Below are 22,208 nucleotides of genomic sequence, written 5' to 3'. Positions count from 1 at the left end.
GATGAGGCCCGGCGTCCCCGAGCTGCGGTGCGCGCCGGGCTGGGCGCGGGAGCCCCGGTGACGCGCGGGTGACGTGGGCGGCGGCGGGCGGGATTTCCCGGCCCCTCCCGGGCGGGTGGGCGCGGCCAGAGGCCGGGGTCGCCGCTGCACCGGGGCCGCACGGACGGCCGCGCTCGCCGAGCCGGAGCCGGAGCCGCGTCCCCCGCCCGGCGCGCGATGCCGCTGGGCCCGGGCACCTCGGCCGCGGTGAGTCCGGCCCGAGCCCCGGAGGGCGGCGGCGCGTCGGGGACCCTCGGGGCGGGAGGCCGGGGGTGCGGCTGGGGAGACCCCGCTCGTCGCCCCGGGCACGTCCCCTGCGCGGGACCGGCAGAGCATCGGTGTGAGCCGGGGTGTGGGCGAGGGTCCGCGCCCCCCCCCCCCCGCCGGGCACCCCGATGTGTCCCCGGGGCGGCGCTGGAATCCGCCCGACCCGGGCGGGCTGCGCGCTCATTGTTTTCCGTCGTCGCCTGGGAACTGAAGAGGGGACCGGACGGGAGCTGTGGCTGCGGGAGACGCCTGCGCTCGCATCCCGCTTCGCGCATCCTGAGCTCAGGTGTTAGGAAACCTCAAAACGGGAAAGTTTGGCGTCGCCGGGAGCGGGTCGCGCGACCCCGGGGTCGCGTCCGGGTCTCGCAAGGCCGGGAGCGGACCGGCTGGGTGGGAGCAGCCGGGGGCTCGGCCGGGATCCTGCCGTGGCTCCTGGACGACGTGTGATGCTCCCACGCAGGATCGAACGGCTGCGGCCAGGCAGGGCGCCCGGCGGCCGGGCTTCCTCCTCCCGGGGCGGCCCCTCCGCCCCCCCCCCCCCCGCGTTGTCTGCAGGCGGCAGCTGCCATCTGATCTTGTCCCGTTCCCCGGGAAGCGGCTACTGTGGGGCCACCTGAGGCGACAGACATTTTCAGTTTTGAGAAACCAGGCGCGGGAGCCGGACGGGGGCAGGCTGGCTGGGTCCTCGGGCAGCGCGGGGTGTCCGGCCTCGATGCTTACTAAAGCAAGCGGACTTGATGGAGCTGTAGAAAACAGCCAGCAACTGGGTGGTGACCCCACCCCGGGCTGGAAATGGCCCTTTCCCAAAGGGGAAGATGCTCCTCCTGGGTGAAGGGGCCCCAGAGATAAGAGAGATGCTTTAAGTGTCTCTCTGGGGCCCGAGAGACTGTCTCCCCCCAACACACGGGCACAATTCCCGCAGGCTTTTAACTGTCTGGGCCTCTGCCCTTCCTGCTGTGCGTCCTCCTGGAAATGGTGTCTGGCCCCTGAGGCACCGCTGTGATGGTGGCTGGAGGGGAGGTGCGGCTTTGAGCCTTTTCTCTCGCCTCGCCTCGCCTGGGTCACTCTCCAGGAGACAGGCTCGGGCAGCAGGGGAGGAGAGAAGTCACGGTGAGTTCCTGAGTGCGGTTGAGGAGGTGCTTCTCCACCTGCTTGGGAAGGTGTTCACTGCCAGGCTTAGGGTCAAGTGCCTGTGGTCCCAGCACTTGGGAGGCTGAGGCACAAGGATGGGAGGGATTCCAGGTCAACCTGAGAAAATGCTAACATCCCACACTCCCCCGCAGCCAAGTTCACCCTCATATACTGCTTCTGAGGCTGTGTCACACAGATATGCAAAACAGATTTCTGCCCCCAGAGCACCCGAGGATGGAGGTCCAAATGGGGGGGGGGGGTTGGGCTTAGGAGACAGAAAGGAGGAGCCAGGGGAAAATGGATCAGGGTGGGAAACAAAGCCAAGGTCGGTGGTTCCACCACCCTCAGAAGCTGTTGAACAAGCCAGGACAGAGGTGGCAGAGGGGTGGCCATGCCCCTTGTGAAAACCGCATTCTCAGGGGTCAGGCACTTGGACGCTTGGCACAGAGTCAGGCAAGAACATTGGCTGCTCTGTTCATGGCCACACAGCATGGAGCTACTTGCTTCCAGTGTGATCTGGCTCTCCTGGGAAAGAACTGTGCACACCTCGTAACCCTCCACCGCCGGGGGGCTCTTGCGGCCACGGCCTGCGTGCACCGCCGTTTGCACGCCTCTTCCTATGTGTGCCCACCTGACAGTGCCCCCCCCTTCCCCATTCCCGATCTGTGTGGGAGTCCAGACATGCGCAGAGCTGGTGTTCCCTGCGGTCTTCCCAGCCTGGTTGGGAATCCCTCCCTGTAGCCCTGCACTCTGCCAGACAAGTGCTGGGTGGAAACATCCAGAAGGACCACAGCCTGTGACACGCTAGGCAGGTGTGAGTCAGTCCCATGCGGCTTTAGGCTCTGATCAGCAATCTTGGGAGATCCCCTTCCGTCTGTGCTCAGCTGTGGGCTCTCAGCCCCTGGCCCCCTGGGTCTGCAGGGGCTGGGTCACTGCCCTTATTGGGGAATGGGGAGTGGGGGGCTGCAGTCACAGCGGTGTGGCCAACAAGCCCTGCAGGTGTATTTGGTGGCATGAGAGGGCAGCAAATGTTACCCTGGTGGCGCGATGCGGTCAGGAGCCCTAGCTATGCAGGGCAGTGCGGGAGTGGCATGGGGGGGGATGGGAGGGCGAGGGGGCCATGAGTAGAAACCCCAAGAGAACTCAAGAGAAATAGCAAAAGAATCCACAAAGGGGTGCTGTCCTCAGACTTATTTCTGGGACAGGGGAAGGTTTAGATCCACAAATTGCCCTTCCTCAGTGCCACTTAATTCCTCCCTCTTCAGCTACTGTGGACAAAGGTGCTGGCACCTCCTGGGAACCCACTCCCACCAGACCCCAGTCCTCGGCTGGCCACACCTATGAGCCCCTGTCGCACTGCTGGCAGAAATCACCCAAGCAAGAGCAGCTTGTGGGAGAAAAGGGTTATTTTGGCTTATAGACCCGAAGGGAAGCTCCATGATGGCAGGTATAAATAAAGGCGTGAGCAGAGAGGGTGGACATCACCCCCTGGCCAACAATAGATGGACCATAGCAACCTGAGAGTGTGCCAAACACTGGCAAGGGGAAGCTGGCTATAACACCCATAAGCCCGCCCCCAACAATACACTGCCTCCAGGAAGCATTAATTTCCAACTCTCTATCAGCTGGGAACCTAGCATTCAGAATGCCTAATTTTTTGAGGATACTTGAATCAAACCACCTCAGCCCCCAATTGCAATTAGTATTTCACCACCTTCCCCTCTTGCCAAGTGGTCTTTGTACCTATCCAAGGAAAGTCCTTCCCATGCACACTAGGTTAAAACCCACTAAGCATGCCCTCCATCTCCACTCTCCCTTCCAGCCATGCCCTCCATCTCCACTCTCCCTTCCAGCCATGCCCACCGTCTCCACTCTCCCTTCCAGCCATGCCCACCGTCTCCACTCTCCCTTCCAGCCATGCCCACCGTCTCCACTCTGCTCCAGTTGGACCAGATCAGCCAGGCAGGATGGTGCACACATGTAATCCCAGCACTCAGGAGGCCAAGATACAAAGATTGCTGTGAGTTCGAGGCCAATCTGGGACTACAGAGTGAGTTCCGGGTCACCCTGTGCTGGAGTGAGGCTCAACCTTGAAAAACAAAAGAAAATGGATCAGATTGCTGTGGCCAGTCCTGTCTTTCCAAACCCACTCCTTAGTACGGTCCACAGCACAGTGTCTGCAGGAAGCTGGCATGCAGTCTGTTTTTGTTAAACAGAATTTTCTTTGTCCCAGGCTTTGGTCTCAGGGGCCCATTCCACCTTTGCTGTCTGTCTTCCCAGTTGCCTGGCCTTGCCACCTCTCCTCCACGTTACAGCTCTGAGCGTGTTCATGTCAATTGCTGGGTGCTGTGACAGACTTTCTCTATACCTTCACATTGCTGGAAGCAATAGCTGAATTTCTAGAAGGCTGGGTGAGGACCACACCGTGGTAGGGTGTTAACTGCTGCTGTGCTGAAACCCTACGCTATTCTCACCAGGTGTTCTAAGTGATGGAATGGCATGGGCTGGGAGATGGTAAGGTGCTAATGTGCTTGCCATACTAGTTCAACCCCTGGTCCACATGTTAAAAAACAAAAAAAGACAGGGGCTGGAGAGATGGCTTAGCAGTTAAGGCACTTGCCTGCAAAGCCCTTAGGCCCATGTTCAACTCTCCAGATCCCACATAAGCCAGACGCACAAGGTGATGCAAGCACACAAAGTTATGTGTACAAGACAAGGTGGTGCACGTGTTTGGAGTTTGATTGCAATGACTGGAGGCCCTGGTGCACCAATTCTCTCACTCTCTCACTCTCTGTCTCTCTCTTTTCTCATAAAAAAATACAAAAAAAAAAAATGGCAGACATGGTCATGTGCATTTGTAGTCCCAATATGGGGGAGGCAAAAACAAGTGGATCCCTGAGTCTTGCTGGACAGCCTGTCTAGCCTACTTGAGGCCCAAGACAGAGAAACCATGCCTCAAAAAAGAGGGTGGATGGGCTAGAGAGATGGCTTAGCGGTTAAGCGCCTGCCTGTGAAGCCTAAGGACCCCAGTTCGAGGCTCGATTCTCCGGGACCCACGTGTTAGCCAGATGCACAAGGGGGTGCATGCATCTGGAGTTCATTTGCAGTGGCTGGAAGCCCTGGCGCGCCCATTCTATCTCTACCTGCCTCTTTCTCTCTCTGTTACTCTCAAATAAATAAATAAAAATGAAAATAAAAATAAAAAAAAAGAGGGTGGATGCCTAGTGTGGTGGCACAACCTTAGATCCCAGTACTTGGGGGGCAGAAGCAGGAGAGTCACTGTGAATTTGAGGCCACCCTGAGACTGTATAGTGAATTCCAGATCAGCCTGGGCTCGAGTGAAACTCTTACCTCGGAAAAAAAAAGGGGGTGGGGCATGGATGCTTGAGCTGGAGATAAGGTGTAGTGGTTAAAGTGCTTCCTGTGTAACCACGAGGGCTGAGGGGTCCTGAGCCCACTACAGTTTAAATCTCTAAATCCCACACTGACAGCTGGGCATGGCCACATGTGCCTGCAAATCCAGGCCTACAAGGGAGCAGAGGCCCGAGAACATCAGAGCCCTGCAACCTCTGGAATCAGTGAAGAGACTGCACTCCAAACAAGACCAGGTGGAGGCTGGAGAAGTGGCTTAGCACTTACAGCACTAAAAGCCAAAGGACCTAGGTTCGATTCCCCAGGACCCACATAAGCCAGATGCACAAAGTGGCACGTACATCTGGAGTTTGTTTGCAGAGAGATAGCATTCCTGAGGACTGACACTTGAGGTATGCTCTGGCCTCCACATGCCTATGCACAAACAGAAAGATGAAGAAGGTGGTATGACCACACCTCCATTACCCCATCAATGCATAACTCACAGGCAAGTGGTATATGAAAGCAGTGTGCCTCTCTGTGCAGGGGGTGGTCAGCATGTGCCCGGGCTCTGAGCCTTCTGAGTGGGAAGGTGGATCTAAGCCACACCATGAAGTCTTCCATGGCATGCAAAATGTCTACTCACTGGGTGAAGAATGGGCAAGTGCTGGATGTGCCTGCTTGCTACTGTGTGCGACAGCTCAGGATGAGGGGTGAGGTGGGGAGGAGGACCTGAGAATGCTCTACCACCTCACCATTGGCTCTGTCTGGTCAAAAATGGAGAGTCGACAACCACTGGCTTCCGGAGACAAGGGTTTCCCGTTTGGGCCAAATGACAGTGTGTCCGGGTTTTATGACTTGCCAAGGGAACCGGTGGTATCCATGGGTCATATGAGTCCTCCAGAGCTCAGCTGAGGCCTGGCTGGACAGAGTGGAGGAGGGAACAGTGGGTGCCAGGTGAGGCCACACTGCATGAGATTATCCAGAGAGCCTGCACCTGGTACACTGCACATCAGCCCTACACAGATACGGAGCCTAGGGTAGATCAAAAGTCTTGTGAGGGCTGGGGAGATTGTTCAGTGGTTAAGGTGCAAAGCTTAACAACCCGGGATTGATCCCCCAGCACCCATGTAAAGCCAGCTGCACAAAGGGGCACATGCATCTGGAGTTGGTTTGCAGCAGCTGGAGGCCCTGGCATGCCCATTCTCGTATCCATTCTCTCTCTCTCTCTCTCTCTCTCTCTGTGCATGTCTTTCTCTCTACTTGAAAATGAATAAATAGTCTGTGAAATGCCTGCTTCTCCCCAGCCTGGCTTTCTCCCATTGGATTCCTTTAGAAGGGAGCGGAGCCTGGCATTCCCTTCCCACGCCACCAGCTTCTGCAAATCACAGCCGCCCCGCCAGGCACGCTCTCCTGGATGACCCACTCTGTGTGTCCAGGCAGTGGCACTTCAGCCTCAGGTTGTGACTCCCTTGGCCCCTTCATGCTCCTGGAATTGGCTCCATGTTGCTAGCACTGGTCTCTCTCACTTCATTTGTATGGTGGGGAATTAGTTTATTGACCTTGAGGGTGCGCATGTCGGGAGTTTTCAGTGTGCATTGTACACAGACCTCCTGATCCCCGCCACGCTCGTGGAGCCCTGTGGTTGTCGTGAAGTGGTGTGAAATGCAATGCCCGCGTCTCGGGCCAGCCCATGCTCCCATTTCGAAAACTCAGTGACGCTGCAGGGGCCAAAGAGTAGGCAATGGAGGAGGAAGCAAAACCCCTGCCTTCAGGACGTGCAATTAATTTGTTTACTTCTACGTGTATATCTACGCGCGCGCTTGTTCATGCGTGTGCATGTGGAGGCCAGAGAGCAGCCTCAGGCGCTAGCCTTGGGAGTGCCGCCCACGGTTTTGGGAGAGGAGAAGTTATTTGTTTGTTCTTTTAAAAAAATTATTTTAATTTACTTATTTGAAAGTGACAGAGAGAGAGAATGGGCGCGCCAGGGCCTCCAGCCACTGCAAATGAACTCCAGACGCGTGCGCCCCCTTGTGTATTTGGCTAACGTGGGTCCTGGGGAATCAAGCCTCGAACCGGGGTCCTTAGGCTTCACAGGCAAGCGCTTAACTGCTAAGCCATCTCTCCAGCCCTGTTTGTTCTTTTTTTTTTTTTTTAAATATTTTATGTATTTGAGGAAGAGACACAGAGAAAGTCTTGGCATGCCAGGGCTTCCTGCCACTGCAAACAACACCAGACACATGGGCCACATTGTGTATGCAGCTTTATGTGAATACTGGGGAATACTGGGGAATGGAACCTGGGTCAACAGGCTTTGCCATCAAGCACCTTTAACCACTGAGCAATCTCTTCAGCCCTGTTTGTTCTCTGAGGCTGGTCTCTCGTGGGTCTGGAGCTTGTCAAGTCGGCTAGACTGGCTGGTCAGTGAGCCCGAGGGATCCTTTAGTCTCCACCACCTCAGCACTGGGATTTCAGGGGTGTGCCACCATGCCCAGTTGAGCTAGGACTGCATTTTAGAGAGGAATTGAAGGTTCCTCCTGTTACTGCTATTTCCTCTCAGAGGAAAGGTCAGCTGAGAAACAGTATAAGCTAAAGTATGTGCAGAGTGTGGTTACAGAAGGCTAACCCAAGACGGGGAGCAGCCCCCTCGATTCTGCACTGTGGATTTCCTTTCTTTCTTTTTCTTTTGAGAAAGAGAGAGATTGAGAGAGAATGGACACACCAGGGCCTCCAGCCACTGCAAATGAACTCCAGATTCATGCGCCACCTTGTGCATCTGGCTAACGTGCGTCCTGGGGAATCGAACCGAGGTCCTTTGGCTTGGCAGGCAAGCACCTTAACCACTAAGTTATCTCTCCAGGCCCCTTCATGGTAGATTTTTAAGAAGTTCTTGAACACATGTATAAAGTGGTGGCGTATTCATGAGGGCGAGGTGACTTTTTTTCTCTCTCAAATCATGGTGGATTGGATCTTCCCTTTCAGGCATGACCTCCTGTGCCCCTCTTCAAAAGCCAACAAGGAGGTTCCACTACAGCTAAGGGTAAGGGAGCTGTCTCGGGGGCTGAAAGCACTTGTCCTACAAGCCTGCTGACTGGTGTTTGATCCCTAGTGCGCACATAAAGCCAGACACAAAAGTGGCACACACATCTACAATCCCAGCGTGCCTATAACAAGGGGAGGCAGAGCCAGTAAAATCCTGAAGCTCATGGGCCAGCTAGACTGGCCTTTCCAGTATGCAAAACAAGAGAGACCATGTCTCAAAAGCAAGGGGGAAAGGATAGGACTGACACTCTGAGTTGCCCTCTGACCGCCTCATGCATTGAGCACACACGTACACACACCCACCACAGTACAAACACTATTATAGTAAAGCTGAGGTCTTTTGAAGATGTCGTGCACATGTGTGGTGTAGCAGTTACCTTCCTAGTACATCCAACCAAAAGAAGCTTATGGAAGGAAAGGAATTTTTTCGGTGTGCAGTTTTGGGAGGAAGCTGGCTCACTTCACCCCACGTCCACAGCAGAGAGAGAAGAGCAAACGCAGCTGGCTGTGAACACGCAGTGGCTGGACTCAAGGCCCTAGGGATGGACCTCCTCCAGCGGGGCTCTGCCTGCTGGGGACTCCAGATGCAGTCCTCCCCACCAGGCTTAGTGGAGGGACACAGAATCACAACTAGTCATCAGTCACCCATGAGACATTTGACTGCCACATGGTGCTAAAGGGTTAATGCTGGTTATCAACCTGCTTGGATTAAGGATGCCTAGGGGATTAGTGAAGCGCATCTCTGGGTTTGTCCCCGTGGGCATTTCGGAGACAATTAGATCTTGAGGGCGCTGAGCTAATCAGTGGATTGATCCCTTTAAAGATTCATAAAATGATGGATTATCGGGGTGTGGTAAAGCTAGGCAGAAGGGCCTAGGTGGGGAAGTAAGCCACTTGGGGAATGTTTCTTTGGGGGTACATCTTGGCTCTGATCCCTTCATAAATTCCCTCTCTGCTTCCTTTCTGCCATGATGTGGTCTGCTTCTCTCCACCCTCCCTGCCATGATGAACTGAACTCTGAGCTAAATGGAATAAGCTGTTTCCCTTGGGTGTTTAACCACGGGAATGATACACAGACTAACACCTGGTCAGAAGAGGAAGGCCACCTGGCCAGCTGCTTGCTCGGCAGCATGGCTGTGACACTCAGGTGCTGGCACGGAGGCCAGATGCTGTGGCCATCTATGACTCTGCTGGCTGCTGGGAGGGGCTGGGATTTGTCCTTGCTTGCCTGTGGCCCAGCCTGCCATTGGCCACCATCCATTCTACTCAGGGACAAGTCACTGTGAACAGCCTTGTCACACAACCTGAATCGGGCTGTCCACACCTTAAAGAAACAATAATGTCAGTTTCTACATCATTTCTGGGAAATATCCAGATGATTTTTAGGCTTAGTCCATGTATCCTGTTTTTCCCCCCCTGTTAAAATTTCCTCTCCATGCGTGGTAGATTAGAACAACACAAATGACTATTTTCAGATAGGGTAGCCACCTTTGACAGCTCTTTTGCTACATGTGTAACAGGTGACTCACAGTGCTGGACGGCACTCTGCTAAGATAGCTGTCTTTAAGTTGTCGTTTAGTGCTATCAATTCTTTGAATACTGAATGAAAACTACACTGCGGTGGTTTTCCCTCAGCATTTAGTCGTATATCATTTCCCTTCTGTTGCCAGGACAAAATGCCTGGCAGGAAGCAGCTGGCGAGAGGAGAGGGTTTGCTCAGGCTTACGGTTTGGAGAGGAAGCTTCATCACGGTGGAGAAAACATGGCAGAGCAGAGGCTGGGCATCACATCTTGCCACAGCAGCTGGCAGGTAGCACCAAGAATGGGAGCTAGCTAACACTGGTAATAAGCTAATAAGCCTCAAAGTCAACCACCAGTTGTTAGCACTGATTTATTGCTAAGGAATTTTTTGTTTGTGCCTCCAAAATCAGGTAACCTACCAATAGTGTAAAGAATTCAAGGTGACGTCAGACTGCCTGCCGTACCGTCTATAAAACCTCAAGCTATCAGAGCTCAGGTTTTGGAAGTTATTCCCCTGAGTCTTTGTCAACATGAATACATTTTCTGATTCTCCACACTCTCTGGTGCCCTCTCTGTGTGATTCAGTTTCCTGTAACACAGTAACACATCTCCTGCAGCGAGGTTCCACCTCCCAAACTGCCACTAGCTGGGGATGGGGTATGAGGCTTAATCACAAACACATGAGGCCATGGGGGACCTTTCACATTCAAACCACCTCAGGTTGTTCCCTTGATCTCCACCCTGCGGTGTCCCACCTGGAGAATGAACACGCCCTCACCCAGCTTCTCCACGCTGTCTATGCTACCTGCCCATTTATCACTTCATTGTCATCTTGTAACGGGGTGCTGGGGTCTAGGAAGGTCCTTGAACCCCAAGCCCTGGGTTCATGTGTACTTCTTTTTAAATGGAAACAGGATCATTTGTCTCTCTCTCTCTTTTTAATATTTTATTTATTTATTTGAAGACAGAGAGGGAAAGAATGAATGGATGCACCAATGCAAACAAACTCCAGACTTATGCGCCACCACATGCATCTGGCTTACATGGGTTCTGGGGAGCCGAACATGGGTCCTTAGGCTTTGCAGGCAAGTGCCTTAACTACTAAGCCATCTCTCCAACCCTTGTGTCTACTTTTTAAAATTCATTTATTTTTATTTTACAGAGAGAGAGAGAATGGGCACACTAGGGCCTTCAGCCACTGTGAACAAACTCCAGACACCTGTGCCCCCTTATGGCACATGTGAGACACCTGTGCCCCCTTATGGCACATGTGCAACATGGCATGCTTATATCATTGTATCTGGCTATGTGGGACCTGGAGATTCGAACATGAGTTCTTAGGCTTCTCAGGCAAACACCTTTACTGCTAAGCCATCTCTCCAGCCCTTGTGTATACTTTTAACCAAAGAATTGAATAAAATAAGACACAAGGATAATTATGAAATTATTATTTTTATTTAAGGAAGTACAGAGCCAAGGGAAGGGTACCCTTGTGGCTTGAGAACCCACATGGAGGGCCTGAAATAACCATGGAGAGAACAGGGGAAAACGTCCAAAGAGCTCCCGCCATGTGGAGAGCAGGAGGGGTGAAGAGCCCATGTGGAGAGTGAGGGCTGGGGGCTCTCCCCTCAGCTCAGCCCGGTCGGGCTCAGTCAGGCTGAGCTGAGGAGGAACTCACCAGAAGCTGGAGGTTCACTAGCAGTCAGGCAGCCCAGAGACCTTGTTTTACCCTCACAATTGTATTTATAATCTTATGGTGGTGGGCTCTACCTTCCAGATCCAGTAAGCAAGAGAGACAGATGATTGGTCTGGCTACGGGTTGTCTCAGGAGGAGACCATGACGTCAAGTTCTGGAGTCTAAGCTTGACCAACTGCAATGTCAGGATAGTCTACATAAAAAAGCATATGTGCAAATGGGAAAGTGGGGGGGTGGGGAGGGAGGGAATTACCATGGGATATATTTTATAATCATGGAAAATGTTAATAAAAATTAAAAAAAAAAAAGCATATGTGGAGCCAGGCGTGATGGCACACACCTTTAATCCCAGCACCTACGAGGCAGAGGTAGGAGTATTGCCATGAGTTCAAGGCCACCCTGAAACTACGTAGTGAATTCCAGGTCAGCCTGAGCTAGAGTGAGACCCTACCTTGAAAAACAAAAAATTAAGTCTAGAGCTAGAGAGATGGCTCACCAGTTAAGGAGCTTGCTTGCAAACCCTAATGAGCTGAGTTTAATTCCCCACTATCCACATAAAACCAGATACACAAAGTGGCACATGCATCTGGAGTTCATTTACAGTGGCTTCATTACAGTCAGGCCTAAACAGTGAAGGCCCAGGGGCCTCCACCCCCACCTCACATTCAGAAGCCATGAAGCCTGCAGTGTATGATTACCTTTCTCTGACATCTATTCATGCACACTCATATGTGCAAATAAATAAGATTTAAATTTTTTAAATTAAAAATTTATCAATACATGTCAATTGTACAAATTAATAGAATTTCACTGTGATATTTTCATACATCACATGTTTTCTTCTTGTTATAAAGATATATGAGCTAGACATGTTGGCATTGACCTATAATCCCAGAATTTTGGAGGCTGTATCAGGGGGATGATAAGTTTACAGGTTATCTTTATATAGAAAGACCTCAACTCTATTAGAGCTACAAGTTGGAACATTATGCACAGAGACATTACCACTCCCCCATAACTGACTGCTGCCCCCACAATACGTGACCCACAATCCACAAAAGCCAGATGCACAAGGTGGCGCACATGGCTGGAGTTCATTTGCAGTGGCTGGATGCCCTGACACACCCATTCTTTCTCTCTCTCTACCTGCCTCTTTCCCCCTCTCTTAAATATATAAATAAAAGTAAAAAATATTTAATTTTTTTAAAATTTATTTATTTGAGAGAGAGACAGAGGAAGAGGTAGAGAGAAAGAGAGCATGGGCACACCAGGGCGTCCAGCCACTGACACGTGTGCCCCCTTGTGCATATGGCTTTCGTGGGTCCTGCGGAATCAAACGGGGGTACTTAGGCTTTGAAGGCAAACGCCTTAACCTCTAAGCCATTTCCCCAGCCCAAAAATAAAAAATATTTTTAAAAAATAAGGGAGAAAATAATCAAGGAAGACACCTGGCATCATCGTCCTCTAGCATCCATATTCATAAGGACACATACGTGCCCACACACGTGGAACATGCATATACACGCATGTGCCCACACATGTGGAACAAGCACATACACACATGTACCCACACACATGGAACACACACACACATGCACCCATACATGGAGCATGCATAGACACATGTGTCCACACGCGTGGAACACGTATAGACACATGTGCCGACACACACGGAACACACATACACACATGTACCCACACAAATGAAACATGCACACGTGCATGTGCCCACACATGGAGCATGCATAGACACACATGTGCCCACATACATGGAACAAACATGCATGCATGTACCCACACACGTGGAGCACACATATACACACATGTGTCCACACACATGGAACATGCATATACATGTGTGTACCCACACACGTGGAGCACATACATGCATAGACACATGCACGCACACTCACACACAAGAAGGAAAGACCTGCTGTTTCCATGTGCCAGGCATAGGCTGCAGCTAGAACAGCAAGAGAAGGGGGGGCAGAGCAACGGGGCCCGCAGTGGTCAGGGAGTGGTCCGTCTGGTGAGGCTACACTGCCCTTGACTGCAGGCTGTGTCTCAGGTCTGCTCGGTGCCGTCTCGGAGGTCCTCTCTTGCTCGCCATCTTCTCTAGAGGCCAATGTGAGAGTCCTCAGACTCGCAGGGAGAGCCACTGAGCTCAGGCCAGGGCACCCAAGGGACCCACTGGACACCCTGCTGACAACACATCCGCCTGTGTTTCAGGTCAGCCCCACAGCAAGACCTTGAGTGAGCCTCTTCTGACAGCTAGTGGCCACTGCTTCCAGCCTGTGTCTCCTGCCCAGCCTGTCCCTGTGCCACCTTTCAGCAGGTAAGGGCGAGGGGGTGGGCTTATCCTGCCCAGGAACAGGGTCTTTGCAGAGGAGGAAGAGACTCAGGGCCCCTGAGATTAGGCCAGATCCTTACACCATTGCTGTCTGTCTCCTCCTTCCTTTCCCATAGCAGACCTGGGACCACTGTTAAGCCTTGGTGGTCGTAGGTGTGATGGTGCCCACCCTTCCAGAAATCTTAACCCTCTCCAGAGTCAGATCACCTTGGGATGGAACCATCTTGTCCTGGCTCCCATCCCAACTTGGCACTTACTGAGTTGGGGTCCACAGACGCAGCCTGCCAGAGGCCCCCTGGTGACCTCTTCTTTATAAATATGCCCCTCTGTGTCCCAGAAAGAGATTGGCCTTGTGATATTGGGATGGCTCTGGGCGTTGGCTCATTTTTTTTCCTATTGTCTTATCTTCCTGAAGGCCAAGCACCCAGTTTCTCATTGCATGGGTGACTCCAGTCTACGTCATGCACTTTCTCGGGACACAGTATCTTGTCTTGCCCATCTGGCATAAGCCTGAGTCAGGTCAGGGAGAAGTTCTTCCCCCTTCTGGAAAGCAGAAGCTACAGGAGGCAGGCGGCACAGGTGGGAGGGGCCTGCCTTGCTGCCACCGTGGGGATCACAGTGCTTCCAGCCTTCCCCTGGGCTTGCTTGCAGGGAGCGCAGGATGAAGGAAGGCATGTCTAACAACAGCACCACCAGCATCTCCCAGGCCAGGAAAGCCGTGGAGCAGCTGAAGATGGAAGCCTGCATGGACAGGGTGAAGGTAAGCGCGCCAGCACACTCCTCGCAGGCCCAGGGGAGACTGACGACGCTGAGTTCATCACACAGCTGGTAGGCTCACAAGTTCTGAGCCTGCCCAAGGGTTCAGAAATCTCAGAGCACACAGTGTACATGGACTCCACAAGGAGGCACCAGCAACAGACCCCTGCCTACCCCAGCTCTAGTGACCTGTGTTGTCATGCCTAGAAATGAGAAAGTCAAGCCATGCGATCAGTCACAGTGTTTCTCGTGGTACAGTGAGTTTGACAACAGACATCATGTACATCATTGCAGGGACATTGCTGGGGGGAAATATGGAGACAAGCCTACGTGTCAAATAGTGTTTCGGGCCTCTTCCCACTGGGAGTTCTGCAGGGAGACGAAGCCACCATTGCCTATAGATAGATGCATGCACCACCAGGAGGCAGAGGTAGGAGGATCACCATGAGTTCGAGGCCAGCCTGACAATACATAGTGAATTCCAGGTCAGCCTGCACTAGAGACCCTACCTTGGTGGGGGGGGGGGGCGGGGAAGATGCAAAATTCCTTATCCAGAACATAGCAAGGCTACTTCTCGTGAGCGTCCTTCATGGAGCCCCAGCACATCCCATGAGGCAATGGGAGTTCAGGTCACGTTCAGTGCAACATGCTTAGTGGGAGCAAGCGTCAGCCTCAGGACCCGTCGCGAATCCCCTGAGTGCTGCTGCCATGGCCCGGGTGTCCCGTGTCCCACAGGCCCATGGTTTGAGTGCTTGGTCACCAGGCAGCAGTGCTTTGTTAGAAGGCTGTAGAGAGCTGGGAGGCGAGGCCTCGCCGGAGGAAGTGGGTCAGTGGGGGCGCCCTTGCTCTGCGCTTCCTGTCCTCCATGAAGTGGAGAACGCCCCGCGCTACACACCCCTGCCTCCGTGATGCATGCTGTTGTGCCCAGGCATGTGGGGCACGTGACCGTGGACTAACTCCTCTGGAACTGTGAGCCAAAACTAAGCTTTCCTCCTTTAAGAAACATGTTGCTTAACCAATATATATATATATATATATATATATATAAATTTTTTTTTTTTCAAGGTAGGGTCTCATTCTAGTCTAGACTGACCTGGAATTCACTATGTAGTCTCTGGGTGGCCTCCAACTCATGGCAATCCTCCTACCTCTGCCTCCCGAGTGCTGGGATTAAAGGTGTGCGCTACCACGCCCAGCCTCCCTTTAAGATACTTTTATGCTAGGCCTAACTAACAAGCAACTAATAGAAGTAAAATGACTTTGAGAATGCCATATGTAAATGCATTTATCGTAAAGGACACTAGAAGAAGATTTGAGTAACAGGATACCTTATTCTAGAACAAGCAGATAGCATTGAAAATATTGTCTCTATGTTGATATTTAGATTCAGTGTAGTCAAAAACCTATTCTGGATTTTGAGGAAAGCAAGCCTAAAATTATCCTAAAGTTCAATTAGATGGAAAAATGTGTGCAAATATCCAGGATTTTTAAAAATATATTTTATTTATTTATTTATTTATTTATTTATTTATTTATTTATTTGAGAGAGAGAGAAAGAGGCAGTGAGAGAGACGGGGGCGGGGGAGAGAGAATGGGCATGCCAGAGCCTCCAATCACTGCAAACGAACTCTAGATGCATGCGCTCCCTTGTGCATCTGGCTTATATGGGTCCTGGGGAGTGGAACTGGGGTCCTTTGGCTTTGTAGGCAAATGCCTTAGCCACTAAGCCATCTCTCCAGCCCTAGGAAATTAATTTTTTTAAGTGTGTGTCTATATTTGAATAAAAGATTCCTACTTCGTAAAGCATATAAAATGAGGGTGTACAACAGCTTCTAATACCTCTTTGGAAATAGATCAATGAAATAGAATAAAAAGTCTCAAAAATAAACCCAAGTATATTGGGAATCTAGAGTACAATCCAGATGGTGTCTTGGATTAGTGAAGAACATATTTTTAGGAAATGTTGTTAAATGTTGTTAATAAATGTTGCTGGTAGTCTGGAAAATAAACAAAGCTGCCTGCTTCACTCATTTTATCCAAATGGATTGCAGATGTAAATAGAACCCTCAGCCGTCAGAGAACCACAAAACCGGGACTTAAGCAACATGTTTCTTTTCTCAAGGTTCTGAAGGCTGTAAGCCCAAGGTCAGCATGCCAGTGTGGTGTGCGTGTGTTGAGGTCTCTCCCTGCAGGGCAGATAGCTGCCTTCTCATCACGTCCCCATGTGCTCCTGGGCTTGTGCTTGCCTGGAGAGACAGAGTGAGGTGGAGAACAGCCCCCTGGGGTTTCTTCTTCTGCAAGGACACAGGTTCTGTCAGACTAGGACCCCACCCTTATGACCCCAGAGGCCCTGTCTCCAAACCCAGTTTCACTGGATTCACAATTTCCACCTTTGAAGTCGGGTAATCGTGATTCTGTCTGTAATAGATCACAGATTTAAACTGGGTATGGTGATAGACACCTGTAATCCCACACTCAGGAGGCTGAGGCAGGAGAATTACCATGAGTTCAGTGCTAGCGTAGACTGCATTCTCTCAGGTGCTGAAAGCCTAACACAAAACATGGCCATATAAATAGTTCACATAAAAAAAAAAATCTTATAGCAGGCTGGAGAGATGGCTTAGCAGTTAAGGGCTTGTCTGTGAAGCCTAAGGACCCCGGTTTGAGGCTCGATTCCCCAGGACCCACGTTAGCCAGATGCACAAGGGGGCGCACGCGTCTGGAGTTCGTTTGCAGTGGCTGGAGGCCCTGGTGCACCCACTCTCTCTATCTCTGTCTCTTTCTCTCTGTCTGTCTCTAAAATAAATAAAATAACAAAAAAAATTTAAAAAAATCTTACAGCATTTTAGCCAGACATAGTGGCACTCGCCTGTAATCCCAGCACTTGGGAGGCAGAGGTAGGGGGATCGCCATGAGTTTGAGGCTACCCTGAGACTCCATAGTGAATTCCAGGTCAGCCTGGGCTAGAGTGAGAGCCTACCTTGAAAAAACAAAAACAAAAAATCACAGCATTTTATAACAATATATATACATATATATATATATATATATATATATATATATATATATATATATATATATATATTTTTTTTTTTTTTTTTTTGGTTTTTCAAGGTAGGGTCTCACTCTGGCCCAGACTGACCTGGAATTGGAATTGACTATGGAGTCTCAGGGTGGCCTTGAACTCACAGCGATCCTCCTACCTCTGCCTCCCAAGTGCTGGGATTAAAGGCGTGCACCATCATGCCCAGCGACTATATTTTTATATAAATAGTCTACATAAAAACATCATATATGACATTATAACACAAGAAACACTAAAAAGCAAGACGATATAAATCCACCTAAAAGTATTAATGCATCAGAAATGTCCTCCAGTGAGAAAGAGTTAGAGGAAATGCCTGAGAAAGAGTTCAAAAGAATAATTATAAATATGTTCAAAGAGGTCAAAGAACACATGAAAACAATCAAAGAAGAAATCAAAGAGGAAATCAAAGAGGAAATCAAAGGAATCAAAGAAGAGGCAGGACACCAATTTAATGAAATAAAGAAGGCAATACAAGACATAAATAGAGAAATAGAAATAATAAAGAAAAACCAGTCAGAATTACTAGCAATGAAGAACACAGTTAATGAAATAAAAAACTCTGTAGAAAATCTCACCAGTAGGATGGATGAGGGAGAGGACAGAATATCTAAGCTAGAAGATCAGGTGGCAGACCTAATGCAGTCCAACAAAGAGAAAGACAAACTTATAGAAAAGTATGAGTGGGAATTTCAAGATATTCGGGACACTATGAAAAGATCCAATATAAGAATTCAGGGCATAGTAGAAGGAGAAGAATTCCACTCCAGAGGCATAGTAGGCATCTTCAACAAAATCATAGAGGAAAATTTTCCCCAAATTGGGAAAGAGGTGCCAATACAGATACAGGAAGCCTTTAGAACCCCAGCCAGACAAAACCCAGAAAGAAACTCTCCTCGCCACATTATACTCAAACTTCCAAACACATAAACCAAAGAAAAAATATTGAAAGCAGTTAGAGAGAAAAATCAAGTTACCTACAAAAGCAAGCCCATCAGGATTACAGCAGATTATTCAACACAAACTTTTAAAGCCAGAAGGGCCTGGAGTGATATATTCCAAGTTCTGAAAGATAACAACTGTCAACCAAGGTTACTTTATCCTGCAAAGTTATCCATCCAAATAGATGGAGAAATAAAGACATTCCATGACAAAAGCAGGTTAAAGGAATATCTGAAGACAAAACCAGCTCTACAGAAAATACTTGATAGAATCCTCCATGCTGAACAAAAGGAAAAGCACACATATAAGGAACCTAGAAAAAACCAGCCATACTCAAATACCAGTTAACAGAAGAGAGCACAGGTAGAACCAGTAACACACACACACACACACAAAAATGGCAAACATAAATACACACCTTTCAATAATATCTCTTAATATCAACGGTCTCAATGCCCCAACGAAAAGACATAGATTTGCAGACTGGGTTAAAAAGCAGGATCCTACAATTTGTTGTCTTCAAGAAACTCACCTTTCTACAAAGGATAGACATTATCTTAGGGTGAAAGGTTGGAAGACGGTGTTTCAAGCAAATGGGCCTAGAAAACAAGCAGGGGTTGCTATCCTAATATCAGACAGGGTGGACTTTAGTCCGAAGTTAGTCAAAAAAGATAAGGAAGGTCACTTTATATTGATTAAGGGCACACTCCAACAGGAGGACATTACAATCCTAAACATATATGCACCTAACATGGGGGCTCCCAAATTCGTCAAACAAACACTATTAGAACTAAGGTCACAGATAACACCAAACACGGTGGTGGTGGGTGACTTTAACACCCCACTCTCATCAATTGACAGGTCATCCAGGGAAAGAATAAACAGAGAGGCATCTGGACTAAATGAGGTCATAGAAGATATGGACCTAACAGATATATACAGGACATTTCATCCAAAGGCTGCAGAATATACATTCTTTTCAGCAGCACATGGAACATTCTCTAAAATAGACCATATATTAGGACACAAAGCAAATCTTAACAAATTCAGGAAAATTGAAATAATTCCTTGCATTCTATCTGACCACAATGGAATTAAACTACAAATCAGTAGCAAGAAAGGCTATAGAGCATACACAAAATCATGGAAGCTAAACAATACACTACTAAATGATGAGTGGGTCAATGAAGAAATCAAAAAGGAAATCAAAAAATTTATAGAGTCAAATGATAATGAGAACACAACATACCAAAATCTCTGGGACACAATGAAGGCAGTTCTAAGAGGTAAATTTATAGCCTTAAGTGCCTATATTAAGAAATTAGAAAGGTCGCAAGTAAACGACCTAATGCTTCGCCTTAAAGCCTTGGAAAAAGAAGAACAAGGCAAACCAAAAAGTAGTAGACGGGAAGAAATAATAAAGATTAGGGCAGAAATTAATGAAATAGAAACAAAAAGAACAATCCAAAGAATTAATGAAACAAAGAGTTGGTTCTTTGAAAGGATAAACAAGATTGATAAACCCTTAGCAAATCTGACCAAAAGAAAGAGAGAAGAGACACAAATTAATAAAATCAGAGATGAACAAGGTAACATCACAACAGATTCCAGAGAAATTCAAAAAATTATAGGGACATACTATAAAAGCATATACTCCACAAAGTATGAAAATCTGAAAGAAATGGATGATTTCCTTGATCTATATGACCTACCTAAATTAAATCAAAACGAGATTAATCACTTAAATAGACCTATAACAAACATGGAGATCCGAGCAGTTATCAATAATCTCCCAACTAAAAAAAGCCCAGGCCCGGATGGATTCACTGCTGAATTTTACCAGACTTTTAAGGAAGAGCTAACACCATTGCTTCTTAAGCTTTTCCAGGAAATAGAAAAAGAAGGAATCCTACCAAACTCCTTCTATGAGGCCAGCATCACCCTGATACCAAAACCAGGCAAAGATAGAACAAAAAAAGAAAATTACAGACCAATCTCCCTCATGAACATAGATGCAAAAATTCTCAACAAAATATTGGCAAACAGAATACAAGAGTATATCAAAAAGATCATTCACCCTGACCAAGTAGGCTTTATCCCAGAGATGCAGGGATGGTTCAACATACGCAAATCTATAAATGTAATACATTACATAAATGGGTTGAAGGACAAAAATCACATGATCATCTCATTAGATGCAGAGAAAGCATTTGACAAAATCCAACATCCCTTCATGATAAAAGTCCTACAGAGACTGGGAATAGAAGGAACATATCTCAATATAATAAAGGCTATTTATGACAAGCCTACAGCCAACATATTACTAAATGGGGAAAAACTGGAAGCTTTTTCACTAAAATCAGGAACAAGACAAGGGTGTCCACTGTCTCCACTTCTATTTAATATAGTTCTAGAAGTCTTAGCCATAGCAATAAGGCAAGAGACACACATAAAAGGGATACAAATTGGAAAGGAAGAAATCAAGCTATCATTATTTGCAGATGACATGATTCTATACATAAAGGACCCTAAAGACTCTACTAGCAAGCTGTTAGACCTAATCAAAACCTACAGCAATGTAGCAGGATACAAAATAAATACACAGAAATCAGTAGCCTTCATATATGCTAACAACAAACACACAGAGGATGAAATCAGAGAATCACTCCCATTCACAATTGCATCAAAAAAAATAAAATACCTTGGAATAAACCTAACTAAGGAAGTAAAGAATCTATACAATGAGAACTTTAAGACACTCAAGCGAGAAATTGCAGAAGACACTAGAAAGTGGAGAAACATCCCTTGTTCCTGGCTTGGAAGAATCAATATCGTGAAAATGGCAATCTTACCTAAAGCAATCTACACATTTAATGCAATCCCTATCAAAATTCCAAAGGCTTTCTTCATGGAAATAGAAAAAACAATCCAAAAATTCATTTGGAATCATAAAAAACCTCGAATATCTAAAATAATACTGAGCAACAAAAAAGAGGCTGGTGGTATCACCATACCTGATTTTAACCTATACTACAGAGCCATAGTAACAAAAACAGCATGGTACTGGCACAAAAACAGACATGTAGATCAGTGGAACAGAATAGAGGACCCAGATGTAAGCCCAAGTAGCTATAGCCACCTGATATTCGATAAAAATGCCAAAAATACTCATTGGAGAAGAGACAGCCTCTTCAGCAAATGGTGTTTTGAAAACTGGATAAATATCTGCAGAAGGATGAAAATAGATTCTTCTCTCTCGCCATGCACAAGAATTAAGTCCAAATGGATTAAAGACCTTAACATCAGACCGGAAACTTTGAAACTGCTAGAGGAAAAAGTAGGGGAAACCCTCCAACATATTGGTCTTGGCAAAGACTTTCTAAATACAACCCCAATTGCTCAGGCAATAAAACCACAGATTAACCACTGGGACCTAATGAAATTACAAAGATTCTGCACCGCAAAGGACACAGTGAAAAAAGCAAAGAGGCAACCTACAGAATGGGAAAAAATCTTCGCCAGCTATATATCTGATAAAGGATTAATATCTAGGATATACAAAGAACTCAAAAAGTTAACTAATAAGGAATCAAACAGGCCAATCAAAAAATGGGCTAAGGAGCTAAATAGAGAGTTCTCAAAGGAAGAAATACGAATGGCATATAAGCACCTAAAAAAATGTTCTACGTCACTAGTCATCAGGGAAATGCAGATTAAAACTACATTGAGATTCCATCTCACTCCTGTCAGATTGGCCACCATCATGAAAACAAATGATCATAAATGTTGGCGGGGATGTGGAAAAAAAGGAACCCTTCTGCAGTGCTGGTGGGAATGCAATCTGGTCCAGCCATTGTGGAAAACAGTGTGGAGGTTCCTAAAGCAGCTAGAGATTGATCTACCATATGACCCAGCTATAGCACTCCTAGGCATATATCCAAAGGATTCATCTCATTTCCTTAGAAGTACATGCTCAACCATGTTTATTGCTGCTCAATTTATAATAGCTGGGAAATGGAACCAGCCTA

General features: G+C 48.2%; 1 protein-coding gene across 1 annotated transcript in view; it reads left to right on the top strand.

The window, feature by feature from the left end:
- Positions 1–194: 194 nt before the first annotated feature.
- Gng4 (G protein subunit gamma 4) overlaps positions 195–22,208 on the top strand; it is a 36,571-nt gene continuing 14,557 nt past the window's right edge. The window contains exons 1-3 of the mRNA XM_045151020.1: positions 195–246; positions 13,277–13,382; positions 14,049–14,157. Coding sequence (XP_045006955.1) covers positions 14,059–14,157 — 99 coding nt within the window. The 5' untranslated portion in view covers positions 195–246; positions 13,277–13,382; positions 14,049–14,058. The remainder of the gene's footprint in view (positions 247–13,276; positions 13,383–14,048; positions 14,158–22,208) is intronic.

Source organism: Jaculus jaculus, chromosome 5 (assembly GCF_020740685.1).
Source record: "Jaculus jaculus isolate mJacJac1 chromosome 5, mJacJac1.mat.Y.cur, whole genome shotgun sequence".
NCBI lineage: Eukaryota > Metazoa > Chordata > Mammalia > Rodentia > Dipodidae > Jaculus > Jaculus jaculus.
The sequence above is the reverse complement of the archived record's forward strand: the minus strand, read 5'-3'. Positions and strand labels throughout refer to the sequence as shown.